Source organism: Rhodnius prolixus, unplaced genomic scaffold, assembly GCF_049639745.1.
Source record: "Rhodnius prolixus isolate KJV_2025 unplaced genomic scaffold, Rpr scaffold_3, whole genome shotgun sequence".
In the NCBI taxonomy this organism is placed as follows: domain Eukaryota; kingdom Metazoa; phylum Arthropoda; class Insecta; order Hemiptera; family Reduviidae; genus Rhodnius; species Rhodnius prolixus.
The window spans coordinates 15,501,436-15,521,980 of NW_027411603.1; the positions used below are offsets into that span (position 1 = coordinate 15,501,436).

The 20,545-nt window shown below is 31.1% G+C and overlaps 1 protein-coding gene across 13 annotated transcripts in view; it reads left to right on the plus strand.

Annotated features, from left to right (window-relative positions):
* LOC141453691 (uncharacterized) overlaps window positions 1-20,545 on the plus strand; it is a 298,436-nt gene that overhangs the window by 79,618 nt on the left and 198,273 nt on the right. For all 13 annotated transcript variants that reach the window (XR_012458122.1, XR_012458121.1, XR_012458123.1 and 10 more), the window contains one exon: window positions 10,147-10,742. Coding sequence is in view for 9 of the 13 variants with exons in the window: in XM_074127202.1 (XP_073983303.1) it covers window positions 10,192-10,742 (551 nt within the window). In the remaining 4 variants the exon portion in view is untranslated. The remainder of the gene's footprint in view (window positions 1-10,146; window positions 10,743-20,545) is intronic.

Consider the following 20,545-nt stretch of genomic DNA (forward strand, 5'->3'; position numbering starts at 1 on the left):
CAGAGGGAATGTGAAGAGAAATAATTTAATTCATTTCACAAGATAAGTTTGGACTTTGAACTTCATTCACTTTTCAAAACTTAATTAGTGTGAATTTATTTAATACGAAATAAATACAGATTTACTTCAAAAATTATGGTGTTACAAAATATTTATTGCCCTATTATCTCTTAGATTGAGGCAATATTCATGATAGATATTAAGACTTCTTATTTTTGAACTTTTTCTATTTCCCCTTTCTTAAAGAGTAAATCTCCTTCAGCAGAAAACATTGCCCTCATTGTCTAGAAACCCAATTCAGTTCTGGTTAACAAATTTTTAGAGATATCTAAAAAGGGATTTTGTCAGATATGAGAACAGATATCTAAACATAATTAACAAATATTTATATTTAAAATCAAATTGCAATTTTGTTAAGTAATACTCTGAAAGAATTAGCCCACTTAATGATATCGAACGTTGGAATTTTTGTTGGATAGGTTTTGAACAAAAGTGATACCGAGGTTCTTAACCCCAATTAAATTATTAGCTATTACATTATTCAGCCCCAAACTTTAGAATTGCCAATTATTTTACTAACATAAATTTAAAAAGCTTATTTATAGAAAGAAATTATTATTTTTCAGTAGATATAATGTAAAAAGAAGTTATATTTATATATATATATATATAGGTACCCATTACAATTAATCCAGCAATCAACCTTTTTTAGGAATTAGATCGGGTTAGATCCAAAAATCTATATTTTAGATATCAGAAAGTATTAACAATATTCTAAGTTATTTTCAAAGACTTCTCTGCATATGTATAATTATTTGTATATACCTATAAGATAAATTTTTAATTAGATTAAATTCCAATCAACGCTTATTTTCCTTTGTAAAGAGGACAAGAGGTTTAATTAAGGTGTTAATTAAGGTGTGTAACTAATCTCACTGGAGTAGCGTGCCCTGCAGTAATTATTTTAATAATACTCTCTTGGCATTAGAGTGTAAGTTTGACTTTTGGCTTTTGTAATTTCAAAGATTGTTAATGTTCCTTAGAGAACTGACCACGAACTATCGGGACCAGTTGTAATTATGCAGTCTATTGTAAATCATGAGTTTTGTTAAAAAATTAAAAGAATTAAGAAGAACGTTACAAAAATATTCCATTTTCTTTAAAGCAGAAATGAAAGATAAGAAATCTAGTTATTTGTGAAGTTAATACAGTTATTTAGAAAAATGCTATCAATGAAATGGTCTTTAAATTGTCTAAATTTTTTGTATACACAGAATTCTATCTAGTCATTTAATTGCCCTTTAAAATATAAAACTAGCTGAACCGTACATTACACCGAAATGGAGCTTTATAGGTGACTATACTCATTCCACTACTCAAGTGCCCTCCTAATCCAATGCTCCTGAAAAAATTTCTCTGAAGTGGTACTTTCGGTTAAATGATTTAAATCGCTATTAGTCAGATTCGTTTCCCGCAATGAATATACTAGCTTCAGCTTCCTACGAATTTTCATTTTTGAGATATTTCACACACACACACACACACACACACAATTTCCTTAAAGCCACTTTCTCGAACTCAGGAGATCACTGAACGGATTTTTCAGGTGAAGATTCGAAATCAGTAATTATAATTGATTACAATACATTCCTCACCTAGAAAGTAAAAATACTATTTTATAAAGTACTTATTTAACTACACATGAAACTACTGTGTAAGTAATATTTATTATAAGTACGATATAGTATTTCGTAATTGTCCTTCCTTCAAAACTTGTAACTTAATACTGAACTGTAATATATGGTGAGAGTCTGTTGTGAGAATGATGGTAATAGAATGGGATATTGATTAAGAGAGCGTTTATCCAAATGTTTCTAAAAGCCCAACTGTATCTCAAATCTGGATATAGGAGAAGCTATTAATGTTGTCTTTATGATGGATGATTCTAGAATATGAACTACATTTACAATTTTATTGTAAATTTTAAAGCAATATTTTCATTACGAATGAATTATTCAGAATGCTGGGGATGAGTGAGACCATCCAGAAGGTAAATAAATTAAACAAAACAAAACAAAAAAATCTGTAACTTGTTAACAATATTGCTATTCTAATTGAAAGATAAACTCTGTCAAAGACCTCTTTCCATTATTTTTTAAAATTAAAAAAGATATTTAGAGCTTTAACTTTCATGTTATTCAGTTGTGTAACACATGAAGATTCTCTATACATTTCTTTTCCATTGTCGTGTAATTAAATAAACAGTTGCTGTCAAGTGTATCTGTAGCATGCGCATAAAACTAGTTATTTGCGTGAAATTAAAAAAACCTTTCAACCGCTACATAACAAAGTTGTTTTCGTGGAAATTTAGTTTTTAGGCTTTTCACAATTTAAATTGTTTGATTTTTTATCATATTCCATTTAGGTTTCCAAATTCAGTCGTCATATTTATGAGAATGTGACTGCTTGGGTACAGTTAAGTTCTTCTGGTGCGTTGGAACTATCAACTATGCTTTTGCTAATATTATTTTTAACAATTATTTTTGGAATTTTTACCTAAATAGATATTTGAAGTTCAATTGATGTCCCTTTAGAAAGAATTATTATTATTTTGTTAATTATACAGCTTAGTTGTTGGCAAACAATTAATATTAACTTTATCGTAAACACAAAAAAATAAAATCCAAGACGATTTTTAACGTAACGTAATCGTTACTTTTTTATTGATAAATTTATGTGAAAATAGAAATTTTACATTTCACTTATTATCTTTCTCCCAGTCAAACGAAAATAAAAAGAGAAACTTGATTGGCATTAACGTCAGTCTCGAAATGGAAGCTTGAAAATTGTGATGCTGGGAGCTTATAGAATGAGGGCTGCTGGAAATTTGGAAAATTGAAGCTGCTATAAACATAAGAATGTGAACTAATGGAAGCTTTAAAAAACGGAATTTCTAGGATTTCGAAGAATGGGAGCTTGGAAAGAATGTATCGGACTGACCACTCGTTCTAATGAATTTAAAAGAAGACTTGGTAGAAAAAGAGGTTTTCAACAATTGCATCATATCTTTTCTGTAACATTCATTTTCTTTGTTTAGGAAATCTTTTTTTTGTTGTTTGTTTTTGGATCAGATTTCTAATGAAGTCGGCAACCAAATTTATCATCAATTAAGTTAATGAAAAATATAAAATAAACAAATATTTAGATAAATAGAAAATCTTGGATACTTACATACGTAATCTATTAATATTTAAATAAAATTGAATATTTTATAGCTTATAAGTTAAATACGTTACTGTTAAATAGTTTCAAATCTTGTGACAAATAAAACTGTATTCCTTTTGGGGATCTTTAAGTGTTTGAAATACATTATTTTAAAACAGTTGCACTAATGTTGGTAAATTAGTTATTGTCATTCTAAAATATTCGATTGTTGTTTCAACTAAGCACTCTTAATTTGGATTATATTTTATGCGTAAATTTTATGTTTTGATTGGATGTGACAACAAACTTAGTCAATGTAGTGCCTCTAATCCTTATAAATCTGGCAAAGCGCCGAACAAAGACGGTTAACCAATTAACTACGTTAAGACGGTTAAATGAAATGACCAATTTCACACCACAAATAGATGTAGGTACAATGATAAAGTGAAACTCTATCCGGGTGACGCTCGTACGAAAATGGATCGGCTACCCAACCAGATACCTCATAGTGTCTGTTACTTGCAAAATTTATTGCTCTCACATTTCATCGGCAGTGGTCAAGCGATTTCATGTGCAACGTAACTTTAAGGACAGTAGGTACCAAAGAGGTGATAATTCTAGTGTAACAATAATTCTACTAAATTGATTTGACAATCAGCATCGTTAACTAGAAAATTACAGAATGATGAAATTGGAAGGGCACTTTTCGAATCAGCCGTCCAATAAATTGAGCCAAAGCACTGTGTCTCCACCGATAATGGGTAGTCTGTGATAACACGTTCGCAGATTAAAGTGTAACGAGATGGAGTCGAACATTGAATCACTTTGCATCGTGAAAGCATGAAACAAGCTTTATAAATGGAAGAAACATTTTTCTGCGTAAACCAGATTCTTCTATCCCTGATGAAGGAAGAATATACGAAACTGATAAGATAAATTTTCTTTGTAAATTAATATGATTGATCTTGTCTTTCACTCCTAGAAAAATGTAGCTAGCTAGTTTGAATTTATTCAGTTGCTTAATACCAATTCAAAGTCACCATCAATTAAAATAATTATCTAATAATAAAATATTACTTCAGAATCAACTTTAATATAATAAATACATATTTTTCTTTAAAAAAAATCCATATCTGAAATAAAGTCCAGACTAGTTTAAAATTAAAAAACAAAAACTCTTACCTTACCTAGTAAAAGGAAGCAATGAAACTAATCAAAGCAACTTTTTTTCTCACCGAGAGATAACATTCCCTAAGTTGATTCTAGGATTAACTACTCTCTTCAGAAGAGGGAAAATCGCGAAGCAACTTTTTAAGTTGGCAATTATTGGATTTGAACGAGACTATAAGTTTTGATGGAAGTTTTTATAACGAGTTCGAGCAACCTGACTTACGTACGGAACCTAGTATTTGTGGTTGGTTAGATTTGAAACATAAAATGGGAGGGTTAACGATAGTGTGGAGAATTTAATTCTGAAGAAATTGAATATCGTCAAACCCTACGTTCATTACCGTTCGTTAGGTGGGTTTTTAGTGTAGAAATGATTGTCGGCCGTTTGTTATTAAGTTAAAGATTAGATCGTTGGTCCTGGTTGTCTTTTTAGTAGGTCTTGTAGAAGATCAGTACGTTTTCAGCTGGTTCTAAGTCAATCTTTTGTCTAAATACAGCCCAGGAAAAAGATCAATATTGGTAGAAGGAATTGGAATATAGCAGAACGGAGGAAGAGTGATGCGAAAATGTTTCCAGATTTACTCTCTTTTAAGTTAAGTTTCCATTTTTCTTTAATCATTCCTAAAGAGAAAAAAGATGAATTTGAAGGTTTCTTTGTGTAATTCCTGTTACAATATGAGAGGAAATTATTGCTGTGTTTATGTCTGTATTTGCATTAGTTAGAAAGAGTTCCTAGTTGGCTTGGTATATCGGCTGTTAAATATAGGGTAGATCCTAAGATGCTTCTTGCGGATCCCCCGCTTCAGCTTTATAACTAGATGTTATAAACGATGTTTTCTTTTGAACTTCAAAATAGCAGTCACACAAATAGGACTTCAACACGAGGAAGTGAGTGTATAGAAGTATACTTTTGAGTTTCCAAAGTAATCCTGGGTACCACATCTGATCGAAGGCTTGCTTCACATCGAGAAAGGCACCCGAGAAATATTCTTTCTTCTCACAAGGGAGGTTGAGATTGTTCCTACTACACGATGGCCAAATATTGCAAAGTAGAGTGCTTTCGTCTATATCCAAACTAATGGTCTGGGATAGTATTGGAAAATTCGAGTAAAGAACTTTGTCTAAAAAAGTTAATCCAGAACTTTGCCAAATATTGACAGCAGACTGATTGGGCAGTAAGAGGAAAAAAGATGAAGTGGATAGGTTTAGAATCGGGTTGAATTAAAGAGGATTTCCAAAGGGTTGGAAAGTAAGTGGTTCTTAGATAGAATTATAGATTGTATTTAAGAAGATTATTGTTTTTCTGGAAAGATGGCATGGAATTTTTGCAGTTATGAAATCAGGGCCCGGAGTTGTTTTAAGAGAGTAATGTTTAATAATAAACTAAATGACTTGGAGGAAAATATATCGGAATTAAGGAAAGAGAAAGAGATACGGCGAGATTTGATTGTGAGGATTCATCGACCGAAGTATTAATCATATCTTAATGAGGAGTAAAATCTGAGGAAAAATGAGAGGCGGTGTTAAGGCTCGCTCGGCCTTCGTTAGATGCAGCTTAAGAGCCAAGTTTTCATTTCAATTTTGTTTTTCTTTTTAATAAGTTAAAATTAAGTTTTTTTTTAAAGTTAATTTGACAGAATTTCCTGTTACTTCTTTTCGCGAAATCAAACGTAAGTTATGGTGTTACCCATATCTTTAAAGCTCACGATCACTTTTAGAGTGGTCGCAGTCCCAAAGTAAACTAAGAACTTCGCAGGCAAAATATTGGTAACAGGCAGTATAAAAAAGAATTATTACATGTTTTCTACAAAACTGTCCAAAATCTTTTCTTTTTTTATTCAAATTTTCTTTGCACTTGTAGGGTATTAGGTTGATTCAGAATAAATTATAATAATTTTATGATGAAATATTATTAAATTTTGCTTTTAATTTTGGAGGTTGCAACCTATGCACCACCCCTCTAAAGTAACTTTCAATTATGAGGTATTGTGATAAGTACTAACAAAAGGCAAAAGTAAACAGAAATGGTTACTTTTTAAATATTTCTTTCCTTAATGATAAACAATTTAATAATTAGAAACTAATTTAATAGAAATAAATAGAACAAAATCTTTATAAATTAATAAAATTAAGTGGGAATATCAACTCTAATTGTGCACATAGTGAATTCTTTAACATTGATTCTTAAATTAAATCTAGAAAGAATTTCATTTTAGATGTCGAGCTGATATCCAGGCCAGTTCAATAAATCTCATTTCTTTTGTTTCTTCTTTTTTTAATTCATAAGAGCAATGTTTTCTCTTTTTCCAGTTCTCATATAAGATAAATCCAAGCTAAAAAATTTATTTTAATAAATCAACAGAAATTAGCTCATTCATGTTAGACAAGTGAAAAATTAACTCAATATTTTGTATTTATAAGTACTGAATTAACAGTTAATGGATTCTTAAGGCAAAATTTGAACTTATGCTATTTTAAACAAGTCACTGAAGTCGTAGTTCTCAATTTTATTTCAACTAAAGGTTATTAAGTTCATTAGGCTTTCCGTGACAGAGTTTATTTTAAAATAGTGTAATTATTATTCTATTTTTAATTTCCGTTGCGGCCCACAATATAAATGACGTTCGAACCATTCTCAGTGCACTAGCAGACCAAACTTTTCTCATTACGGACAACATTGTTTATTACCAGGTAATTACAGTAGAAGCTTCTAGTATGAGGTAAACTTGAAGATAGCTAGCAAAGTTCGAACTCGTGATCACAACTCTTTGAGTCTAGTGCTCTGCGTCTAACAGTGTGGCGACGCTTCAAATATACAAACGTAATTATTTCTAATTGTAAATAAGTTATAGAATAAACGAAAAAGGCTCTTTTTTGTGTCTGAAATTTTATTTGGCGAGAGGTTTTTTATTTCTTCAACTGGTATCGGACTTCATTTATTTCATTGTCAGAAACGGGCTGAAATACATTGATTTTCATTATCTGAGTTTCTATTAGAAACTTTCTAACACTCATTGCGTCGTTGTAGGGTTATTATATTACTAAGCATTTCTTCAGGGGTTGCGGCACTATTGTAAATACGCCAGCCCAAAAGGAGGACTGTACTAAGTACTGACACCTCCAACACTCATATACGTAGTATACGTACGCTCTCAAAGAGATGATGTGTGCAAAAGCTTGGGTTATGTGAACCCAGAGCTGCCTCATCATCATAAAGTAATACTCTCTTTACACCTAAACATTGTACACTTTCCGTACTTTGATATTCTATGTAGAAATCAAGACTTTTGGGCAGTTCTGACCCAGAGAGGGTTTTGGATTGATAGGATTCGGCTTTCTTTATAGTCGGTAATACTGCCATAACGCATGCAATAATGCGGCCACATTGAATTTACAACATCCATTTCTGCTAAGTAAATCTTAAAGTGCCTAATGTAATCATAATATTTTTGTTTGTTCTGCTCTTATTATCTATAACCAAACTTGGTTGTTGAGACATTAAGTTTAGCATTTTTGAAATATATTACGGATATAAAATTTTTGCAGGCTGTTATTCTCAGTTTAATTGAATGTAGTCTTTATTAGGCGTAACCTATAAAGAACGAATGTTGCAGTCGCGATTTAGTCTTCAACTAATCCGCTCGGAACGTACTTTAGCACGCAACGCTACATTTTTCTTTGAGAAAATTACTTTCAGTTTTATGTTATAAACATACTGAAATAAAACTTTTCAATCTGCTTTACGTTTGTTAAATTTATAAAGCTTTATTATCTTAATGGCTTTACATAAAATGAAATACTCTTTCAAACATATTGACGGATATAATTGTGAGGTTCTTTGAAGTTCAGTGGGAACTGAAATGGAAATTGTTTTAAAACAGTCTTATTAGCCCACCTTCATGGTTTAACGAAATCCAGCTTGTAGCCGATGTTTTTTATCTGCGTTTGAAACATTCTCTAGGAGAGGAGAAATGTGATGGCATTAAGAATGGAAACTCTGAGTTTTGAAATTTCTTTCTTTTTTTTAAAATAGATATAAATTTTCTTCACTTCCCGAAATCCATTAAAGAAAGGAAGTCACTGGTCTAAATGTCCGAGAGCAACACTTCACCAAACATTACGATTTGTCCATTCTCTAATAAGGATATTTTTGTAAATTGCTCCACTTGTTATATTGTTTACCATAAATTTTAATTTATTTATATAAAGTACTTTATTTATTACAAGATCTTGCAAAAAGCATTACCTGAAGAAGGACACTAGAGGTGACCAAAACAATGAACATTAAATGTTTCCCCCCCCCCAGTCAACTATTTCAATTTTTATTGTAACAACCGCTAAATATTCAATTTAATCAACTTTTTGTTTTGTTTTAGTATTTATTTCTGAAACTTCTATTTAATATTTCAAATATTTCTCTTATACTAAATCTCTATTTCTTAAATTATTAATCTTAACTCTCTAAATTCTAAAACTGCCCTTTCTTTCTCTCTTACATCAAACCAGGAATGCAATGTAATAAATAACTAAACATTTATTTGGAATAATTTACATCATTTATCTTAATTAATTTACAAAATAATGATGTTACTAATAAATTTTAATTTTATGTATACATGCGTAAATAATAGCGTGCACAGTATCTCTGATCCAATGGACTACATATATTCATTCCTTATGTATGGTAGTAAATCGAGGCCTCCTGGGCCGTTATTGATATTTAGCGACACTACTTTACATATTAATTAGATAATACAGGTCTGCAGTTGTGCTTCAGGTTGCAAGCTTTACTTAGTAAATACCAATTATATATCCAATTTAATTTATTTAAATTTCTAACTTTAATTAAATAATTATATTTAGACTCAATGATTAAATTTCAATTACATTTTCATATAGTTTCTCATTCTCATAAATCCTTGCGATTCACGCGGATAGCTTGAGTCGGTTCCGCAGTACCTCTTGCGATTCACGCGGATAGCTTGAGTCGGTTCCGCAGTACCTCTTGCGATTCACGCGGATAGCTTGAGTAGGTTCCGCAGTACCTAAATATATTTTCTAATTTTTTTTGAAGTTTCTTCAAACCAATTCTGGTGATAAGCAACGTCTGATAAGAGTAACTAATAGAGCACTATGGCAGATGATTGATGTTCAGTAGTAATCGACAATTTTTTCTGACGGGGATTAACGTTCAACTGGTTTCTTGGACTGGGGCGGAAGCACATTTTTACTGTTAATATTTTACGTATCAAATCAAAAGTACCTACACGCAGGATTCAAAATGGGGTTCTCCCACTTATAAATCCACGCTTCTTAGCCACGATCACCAAACCCGTCCTATTTAATGTTCAGTAAAATGAATGAATTCTATTGGAACAACAAACTTATGTTTTGAACAAAATAAAGTAAAAGATGTTTTAACAATTAATAAATTGCTTAAAAGTTAATTGGATGCACTTTTTTTTACATAAATTCAAAAAAAGAGTAAATATTGTAAAAAAGTTAAATATATAAAATTTATGTTTTAATTTCAATTGATTACTTAATTAATTAATCAAAAGCATTCAGTCTATGACGTTTGACTAACCCTTGAAATCGAGTGAGTAAAAGTGCAAAATTTTCTTTTGTCAATTATTCTATAAGAATATAATTGGTATTTTTGTTGCCCTAATTAAATTTACAAACAAATTAATTCACTGTATTCAAAAATTTAAATATAAATCTAGAGGGTTATCTTTGAAATTAATTACTTCAATGTTTTCAATTTTGCAGGCGGTTGGTGGAGAGGTTGCGGAGTCATGACGATTGCATAGTGGCATGCAGTTATTGTGGAATTCCATGTGGGTGCTGTGTACAGTCGTAAAGTGGACGATGGCCGAAGAAGAATGCGGTGGCCTTTTGACCAGAGATAGAGGACTATTACATACACCAGGCTTCCCAAGACCGTTCCAAGTACCATTGAAATGTCGTTGGGTAATAGATTCATCAATGCAACCAACGCAACCAGTATCGATAGTTGTATATTTGACACAATTATTTGTCACGACCGGTTTAACATTTACAGAATATGCATATTATGAACCGGATTCACCTAATTATCAATTAGAACCAAAAATACTTCATACAGTGACAGAAGAAAATGTGGCCATTACAACAAGAGTGGCCACGAATACAAGTTTTCTGGTAGTTGAATTCAATATGGATCGTTTAGAAGGGAACCACTTGAGAGCATCAGATGGATTATTGGAGGTTTATGGCCTAAATATTACCTACATTATGCACCTAGGCACCGGCAAAATACCGGACTATTCGTGTACCGCGGCGAAGTGCTCAATGTTAGGACACTGCTACGCGTCGTTAGATTATTCGTAAGTAACACAATAAAATGTTTATTTTTATTTTATTAGTTTATAAGTTCTTTGAATAAGTACCAGATCCTTAATAACTTCAATAAAAATTAATAATTTTCTATTACCAATTGGCAAACTTCTTGGAACATGCTCTTAATCTTACAGAAATGAAAGAATCCGTAAGGTTGGGCCGTTAGTTTAATAGTCGAATGCTAAATAATTCTTCTATCCTCCCAGTATAACTCAGATACTAAAAATCTTTATCTCTATATAAGTGTTCTTTTTACGAATACGTGCGTTCCTTTTACGAAGTTCCTCGTATTATATTCAAAGAAATTTGGCAGCTATTTGTATGCATAAATTTGTTTTTACAAACCAAAATCAAATCACTTTTATTTAGAAATAAACTTGTTGCACCTTGGCACTCCTGGTTACAGTCTAACTAAACGACTAACATTTAAACAGACAGCGCGATCAATACATTAGAGCTAACAAAGGTATTTTGGTGTTTACAACTATTTGAAATAGTATAACCAAGCAAAGTTTAGAGTGAAATTCTAACTAATCATAAAATACTCCATCGTAGGGATAGCTACGACTTTGATAATAAGCCTTTCACCCTTTTCCAGATGAGTAATTATAGCAATTTGTTTGATTTTTTTTTTGTTTTATAGAGAAATTGTTTTATGAAATACGGAGCAATATAAAGTTTTATCTGATCGTATTCTTGTGAAATGTATTGGATCCCATTATTATTGATGACAATACTTTCTCAACTTTCTCATCACTTTTTGAGAACTCGTTTTTAATCCAAAAACTTTTCTAGAGGCACTAAACTTCTAGGAGATTCAATCCTTTCCAGTATTTTGGTAATCGTTGCTACATTTTTAAAATGGGGTTCTAATACACTTCTAAACTAATTAAAAGTACTCACAACCTGATTCCTTAAATTCCTGCAGCTGCAAAATATTGTCTTCTTGGCAGAATATTTTGAAAATTAGTTAATTAGGTCTTTATTTGAAGACGGTTATTCATGACATTGAAGAGAGGAAATTACTGTATCGAATCAGCTGACTAAACCGTAATAAGTTTACCATCCTAGGGCTCTATTAGGGAGTCTTATTTATAAAGAAGTTCTATTTTGTAAAGTCTTGAAATGTTAAAAATAATTGTAGCAAACGACCAGAATTTTTTAGACTACAATAGGTTGTTTTTTTTTATCTGTTAGAAAATGCATTAAGAGTATGTTTAATGTACAGCTTTAATAACGAATTATAAGATATATCCTCGGAACAAATGCCTATAAAATATCTACTATAAAACTCCTTTATGTAAATGACGTTAGCAATTTTTTTAAATAAAAAAATTCAGGTAGAGGGTCGCCTAATAGTAATTTGCAAATAAGTGACCCTAATGGAAAAGCATACTATTAGGTTGTATTTGTAGACTTGGCAGCAGCAGAACTTGTACAATACTCGCGGGAGTTGAAGCGTGATTTTCACTACTACGACTTCAACCTCGGTCCTCCAACTGACGCTACAGGCGACTTTTCATCATACAAACATATTTATAATTATCTGGGATTAAATAGATCTTCTAGATGAATGTTTTGAATTTGGTTTTGCAGCCACTCTTTATAAATCTACTAAATAGTCAAGTAGGAAACCATATTGAATTGATCTGAAATTAATGCCTGCCAAATGTAGGAATGAAAAATCACTTTTTCTAATTTAAGTGCAAATCAATTCAAAAAGTGACATGGTTTACAATCTAATTTTTCCACTTTGTATGTATGTAAAGCACTAAATCAATTACCATTTACCTTCCGCTTTAGCTGCTACATTGCCGCCTCCGCTCTGGGAAAAAATCAACATTTCTTGATACCTGTTTCACAGCTTCGTACGTTTGAATAAATATTTATAAATTGGCACTGTAATTTCTTTTTGTAAACATTCAAATTTTCCAGGCAGTTTTAAATTGATTCCATTACTGTATTTCATGAACCAGGAAGAAAAGCCAGAAATCAAGATTAAATTTGAAAACTGAAATTAATGATTAAATTTTCGTCGAGGCTAAAATTACACATATAATATTTCCTCTTTGATGTTCACGTGCAATACGTTAGTAATCATTGTTTCCAACTTAACAAAAATTCGTTAAGCCGTAATCAAATGTTGATTAAAGTCAGAATTATTTGATAAATTAATATAAATTTTCAGTTTGTTACGAAAGTCATTTCAAAGACGAAAGTAAAAGGTAAATTACTGGTTTCTAACTTGTGATAATTTCTTGAAATTCGTACATTGATCTTCAAGCAATCCAAGCTTTATTCGCAAATGCCCACGGAACCTGCTTACAAGACTGACTTAGTAAAGATATGAAAGGGAAATGGAACAATGCAAAAATAAATTTTTAGAAACCATAGAACATCTGTTACAATGAATAGACATTAAATCGGTGCCAGCGCATTTCGGTTTTCTCGACTTCTTTGTAAATTTCCAAAAGTTACTTGTTCAGACAAGTTCAAGGACTTAACCTCAAAATAATCTAATAACAGCTCCTAATAAATAAAAATGTAAGAATGGCAGCTAGTTAAATGTGAAAAGGAGTTTGGCAAGCACAAATTGACAACGAAAGGGATTGCTAGGCAAAGACACGTAAGATATTTCCGAGGGCTCAAAAAATTCTCGTACATTGAATCTTATCAGACGAATGAACATTAATTAAGATTGCCAACAACAGTAAATAAATGAAGTAATACTGAAAGTGCTCTTAATGTATTTATTACTTAACCATAATGTGAGTTTATTCTCTCGTAGCTAGCATTGGACGTAGGTAGCAACACTGAATCATTTGACACAAAAGCGATTATTGTAAAACAAATTTTCCTTGGCTACAAAAGTGGTCTAACCCATCAAAAATTTACGGATCAAAGCACATCGTGGGCAATTTAATCAGGTGGAACTAAAGTCTTACTCCCTCAGTAATTTCAGTGGCAATAGCAATTCAATTAACAATCCAATGACTAATTTCTCCATCGCCTGGATTAGAGCCTAAGGGCTAATGCAAATATGACCTTAGTGTTAATAGTGTAGATTTTATACATTAGGTTTTCAACTGAAATATCACAAAGTAGTTTGAAGCTTATCATAGTATGAATACATAGGTTTCGTGACCGTAAATTGTTAAACTAAGGATTCAAGATTGGCGAGGAATCGGTCAAATAAAAAACAAACTCGTTTTTTTTGCCAAAATTTCGAAAAAATTTTTGGCCACGCCCTGAAGAAGACAATATATTTGTCGAAACGTTGGCAAAAAGACGAGTTTGTTTTTTATTTGACCGATTCCACGCCAATCTTGAATCTTTAGCTTATCACAGTGGTGTTTTTTGTTTTCAACTCAACTCAAAAGCCGACGCAACTAAAAATCGTCGAAATTTTATATTGGTTTTTGGCTTAGACCCCACCAAGAGACCCGACAGTAAGCTTTTGAAGTTCCGAAAATGCTATTTTACTATTTTTCATTTTTTATAAAAGGCTCAACGATTTGTTCTTGCACTAATAAATTGCTTGCTCTCCAAGATTCTCTAAGGAAATTATAGGAAAAGCGAAGGAAACTAAGTTGCCAATGTTCACCATTTTCTGGAGCCAATCCAAAATGTCCCAACACCTTTTCAAGATATTCTTATTATGACTTCCCAAATTAGGAATCGGCTCTAGAAAGGATCTACAAATCACAACAAATGTTAAAACTGTCCAGAGAAATTCCAGGGGGAGCGGAAATTTAACCGACAATTATGATAAAAAACAGGAAGTATGAGTAAAATTGAGATGAATTGTATAGATCAGAAACGCAGAGTGACAGTTTAGCAGTTTGTTATGTTTGTGCCAATTGTAGTATTTACCTAGAGTGAATCGTACAGGTGGTTCATTTAGATGAAGAAAATGGTAATATTCTCTGGGTAACTTAAGGAAATATGTAGATATATTATTGAGTTTTTCTTTCACTAACTCTTACTTCCTCAACTTATGTGATAATTCTTATTTCGCTCATTTTTCCTTTTCACCCTGTTAGTTTTATTTTATTTCTTATGAATGTGTTTTCAAAGTCCTTTATTGCTCGATATGGATTTTGATATGTCAATTGTAAAAGTACTAACAACCTGGATTGTAAAGAGTCAACAATTTTTGGTAGAAATGTCCGCAGGGAACACTTTTAATCATGTCCTTTTTAGATTACAATGCTCTTAGGAAATACGTGGTAAAATTGCCATTTGGAGTGTGGGTTATTAATAACACAGTGGTGTTATTTAGCTAATAAATTAGGTACTCATAGTTTGTTAATTTTATTTCTAATGGGGATGGTCTATGTTCTATCTTAGAAGAAAATATCAGGTAGCTATTGTCAGTCAGAATGAGAAACATCTAATTATATTTGAAGTTACAAAGTACAAAGTGTCATTTTGTATAAAATTGAAAATTATTTTTTAATTGTGAGAATATTTCTCCTCGCTATTACCGTAAGTTTCGCTCTTATTCGCAATATTTTTCTATCGTATAATTTGTTGATAAATTTTTGAAGGTTTTCCTTCAATTATTACTTTTTATTTATACAATATTTTTCTATTTGTTTAATAGATATAAATAAAATTGTGTATTATATTTTTATATACTTAAAATTTATCGAAATGTGACTCTTCAAGGCAGGAGTTCAACGTGAAAATAATGTGGTGAAAACTTAATGTTTATAAATTTTACATGTTAAGAGAATGAAATTTTAGAAGATTAAGACATACTTATTAGAATTGTATAACAAGTTATTATAATAAGTAGCTAGCTACATCACGCATCACATATTCTAATCTGCCGAATTACACATTTAAGGGTTCAAATACATAATTATTAAAAAACCCTTATGGAAAGTCAAGTATTCAGAAAATCTGTTTTTAAGCGCAGTATAACTTTTGATATCATGTAGAGTTTTTAAGATCATTTGTTTCATTTTATCCAAGATAATGGAAGAATTAAGCTTCTCTTTAGTGAGCATAAGTGTTACGTGTGGAAAGCCTCATAGACTAACAGTAATTCAATTTATTATCCATTTAAAATTTAAAAGTTTTAAGAAAATCGGATAAGCGAGCGCTCTTTCAAATTTTATCTCTGCAGCAGATAAAGCTAATTACATTTAAATTAAGGTTTGATACTGGGTTAAATGTTTAAGGCATTTTTTTTTCTCCCCCTGGCGGACCTTCCCACAGGAAACTATAACAAAATTAGTAAGAATTGTATTTTGAAACTTCTTTTCTCAGTTTCATTTTCTCTTGCTGTAAATAAATGAAATCACAGACTATTTAGTGAATACCACTTTTCGTTACTGAGGAGGCTTTAAAACCAATATTTCTTTGAAAACTTAAAAATCGAAAATCTGCCCAATTACTTTCTTACGAGGATATTCATTCATTTTTACATTAGGTAAAGAAATTATTATTAGTTTTAATTATAACAATAACTATACTTTGAGCGTATGAAAAATTTATTGTAATACATGTGGTATCCTCCAAGACCCTTCCGAATGAATTTGCCTCGCATTTGATTGGTAAATATCACCTGTTTAATATCTCTTCTCAGCTCGTTAATACGTCTAATTGTTCCACCTGTATTACGCGTTCCATTTCAAGTGTGAGGCACTTATTCTGTCTATACTCCTGCGATGGCAATATTAAAATTTTGTTTTATTTGAAGTGAAATTGGTCGAGAAGTAAGATTGAACCCCTTTTAACTTACTGAAAAATATGTTATAGTTTGCTTTAACAATTCTTGAATGATTAGGAAACCGGAAAATTCAGAAGGGGAAAATCCTACTATGTATTCTTAGTTCTATATCGAATGTTTTTTCTTTTCTTTTTTTCTAGATGATATAAATTAGAACTATAACTTTTTTTATTTTAGCGATTTTAGTTCATAGTAATAAAAAGATAGAGAAGAATCAAAACTAATTGGAACCTTAAGAATTCCCTTTCAATGACCATGGGTACAACTTAGACGATTTCCTTTGAATAAACAAGTTAAGACGATCCAGTTAGTCGCCGCTGCATTAGTCTTAATTAACTATAAAAATTCAAATTATATCTCTTAGAAAAAAAAAGTTATAAGAAGAAAAAAAAGCCTTTCCTAATTAAAGAAGTTAACGCCGTTATTTAGTTAAATGTAGCAGACAGAAAACCATTTAGTAATCTAAATAAAGGGAGGAGATATAATTCTTAAACTGTAATTAATAAAAGTGTAATTAACTATCCTTTAGAAAAAGAATAAATTTCAAGGAGTAGCTGGCTATTTATATTTTATTATTATGTATTATTTATTTTTAAAGAATTTCAAGTTTGCTTCTCTTATTCATTAATGAAATGGGATGGAGGGCTTTTCTTGTAATTCCAAAAAATCTGTTTTTATTTAAATCAAAATATTCATCCGCTTTTGAAATGCAAAGTACGCTAATTATTCGTATTTACATTTTTCAATTGCTACTTCTCTACACAACCCATTTATTCCACAACGTAATGAATACACTACATTGGGTTCGTCTGTATAATAATTTTTATTATATAGGCGAACAAATTAATAAACACTTTAGTATTTACTACCACAATTAGTATGTATGTGGTAATGCAAATATTCCTGTTTTCTTCTTAACAGTTCATTCTCCAAGTTTATTAATTCATAAGATACGTTTATTTATTTTTTCTATTCTATCAATTTTTCTTCCTTGTCCATCTATATTGATTGTCGGTATTATCTCTAATGATACTGCTAGTTAGGGATAACCTTTTTATGGGCAACTAAACTGAACATTAAAACAAAATAATAATAAAATATTGACGAAAACTTATTTTTGTGAGTGTTAAACAACGAAACTTACGTTCTATAAAACAGGAGTGTGAATGACATATGAGAGTTTTTCTTTTCAATATTAAACATAGATTTTTCTTTCTTTAACACCTGGGCTTCCTAGCACTTATTAATAAGCGATATGCCGTGGGATGGTGTACGTTTATAAAGTTGCTTGGTTGGCAGATGTCACCGCTCGACTTCGTAACTATTTTGCCACCTGCTACTTTATATACGTTTCAGTTATTCTTTGTAGAGCAAGAAACTTTTCTTTTACACTTCTCTTAAATTGTGAATCCAAGGTAAATTATAAAAGATACAATTTTTGAACTTTGATTTTGTTTTAAATTATTAGAAAATTATGCTTTTGGTTAAGTTAACTTATCAAAATATCTACCTAAATTTCATTTAATAAAAAAATGTCCATCAGTTTTATATTATAGTGATCAGTAGTACAGTTTTGTTCTCTCTTGTTGAGCAAGGAACTTGCACCATTTTCATGTTCCTGGGAGCATACTCTAAGCCACTAACATTTGACATGAGAAGTGTTTAGTTCATTTCAGTTGGATGTCAGTCCGTTTACATTCAAAAGAAAGATTTCAAGAGGCTTATGAGCAACTTTTATCGGTATAGTTTAGGTAATACGAGTGTTACTCATAGTTCGGTGTCAAGAGTTGTTAATAAGAGTTTGGTCGAGCGATAAATAAGGCATTATAAGTAAAAAAGGATTTCGAGCGATTTGGATTTGGCAGAAACTTAATCATAAACCTAAACCTAAACTTAAGTTTTAAAACTTAACAGAGGAATACAAATAGTAGTCCCAACTAGATAATTCTCTAAATAATTATAATCATTCGTAATGTATCGTAAGTTGAAGGGCAACTAAATGTTTTGTACATTTTACATTATGAGGAAAATGAAAGGAACTGAAGCATATGTTATGAGAGAATGTGTGTGAATGTTCCTCACCTTTTTATTGGTACCAAAAAAAGATTTCTCATAGTCGGTTTTTCGCAAATGATATTCAATCGGACCGTGTGAAACCTTTAAAAAGAAAAGGATTGGTAATGCCGAAGGCTATATAAATGTAAGAAAGAGGATAGTTAGATTTTATAGTAGAATAACAAGTTGGCTAGAGGCACTTTAGAGTTAATATACGAAAGCTATGGATGCGCTATTTATAACCTTCTTTTCTATCTTGATTTTACTTTCGCACACAAAAGATAAAAGGATTTCCTTTTATAACAAAAAATTACAAATGCATACATTGCGGAATTCATAGTAGTTACATCGTCTACCTGAACCTCGCTTACGGCTACACGTTTTATAGCATCACACATTTTCTTAACATTTGCTCCTATTTCCTAATAACCATATTTAAGTTGAAAGTCTTTCAACTATTTCTCAGTCACCTAGAGGACATTCTAAGTAAGTACGTTTTGTCTAACTTCAAACATACGTTGAATAAAGTGTATTTAATACAATTTCCTATAGCAGTCCTTAATCTTTTGTTTCGATAATTGGTATTACTTGCTTGAATGTAGATCATAGTTGTAAAAGATGTTGAATAAAGATAGTTTCGTGTTTGCATAAAAAAACAGGATTTTATCTTTATGCAAGTGTCATAATTTCTCAGATTGGAAAAAAAAGATTCATTACATAAAGATTGAATAAAATTTAGCCTGGCGTGTATAATGAATCCTTCGATTACATGAGTAAAGACCGTTAGGTTTAACCCTTTATAAAAAAAGTTAGAGAATAATTCGCGTGCAATATTAGAGTATTGCATACATGAACACTTGCAGATTTGTGTACCACTCTACGCCAGAGGCTTTAAAATTTTCTGAATTTGCCTCCTTCATGATCACATTAAATTGTCGCACCTTGTGCATTTTGTTAAACAGTTTACTGATATACTTTTCTTAGTTTATAAATAACTTAATGGCTCAAGATTCTTTACTTTTTACAGTTCTTCTGGTAAATAAAGTGTGATCTCAACTACTTTCTGGTTTCTCAGATTAGCTTATATATATATATATATATTCTTCAAACTTGAAATTTCTAAACATATTTTTTTCGCATTATGTAGTTCGAAAAACCGTAACTATTACTAATATGTGAAATTAGAGCAATACCAGAACTGGCCTCAGATCTAATTGAAGGAAATTATTAAAATAAAAGTTACTACAAGCCTGAAATTTGAATAAGAGTATTTTAAAAATAATCATAGAAGTCACTTCCAGGAAATGTCAAAATGAAAATAAATAGTAAAATAGAACTTTCGCTTAAGCAAATTTTACGAACTCGGAATTTTAGCGACTCATTTAACCAGTATTAATTATGTATTCAAACTGTCCGGTAGGACAGTTTTTTAAGGGTTGATCATCAAACAACGCACGAAAATGCGTCACGTTGAAAATCACACAGTAACAATTTCTTTTCTTTTTTTATAAAAGATAAAATTCCCAAATTTTCTTTATAATATCATGCAAATCCTCCTTTATGACTTCAATATTTTCGCAACAACCCAGATCTAATAGATTTCGAGAACCAAGTTGCTGAAAATGAGCAAAACCGGCAGTTTTAGATAATGTTTTTTTTCTTCTTCTTCTTGATACCATTTTTGTAAACAATGTAGCGCCTAAACGCCTAAACCGAATTTCATGAATGAGGTGTCATTAGGTTCAGAATTTTAGGGAGATGTGACTTTTAAGGGTCATGTCGCTATACATCGAATCGAAGAGTAGTTAGCACCATGTTTGTAAGGCCCCCTCCTAAATTATTATTGCTAAGTAAATCTTAGCTCGATATTGATCAAATTTCACAGGGATCAAATTTGAAAGGGTTAAGACTCCCCTACATAATATTAAAGCGACGTTCTGCTCTTACACCTATTAAAGAAAAGTATGGTAATCGTTTCAAATTATCGACGAGTGA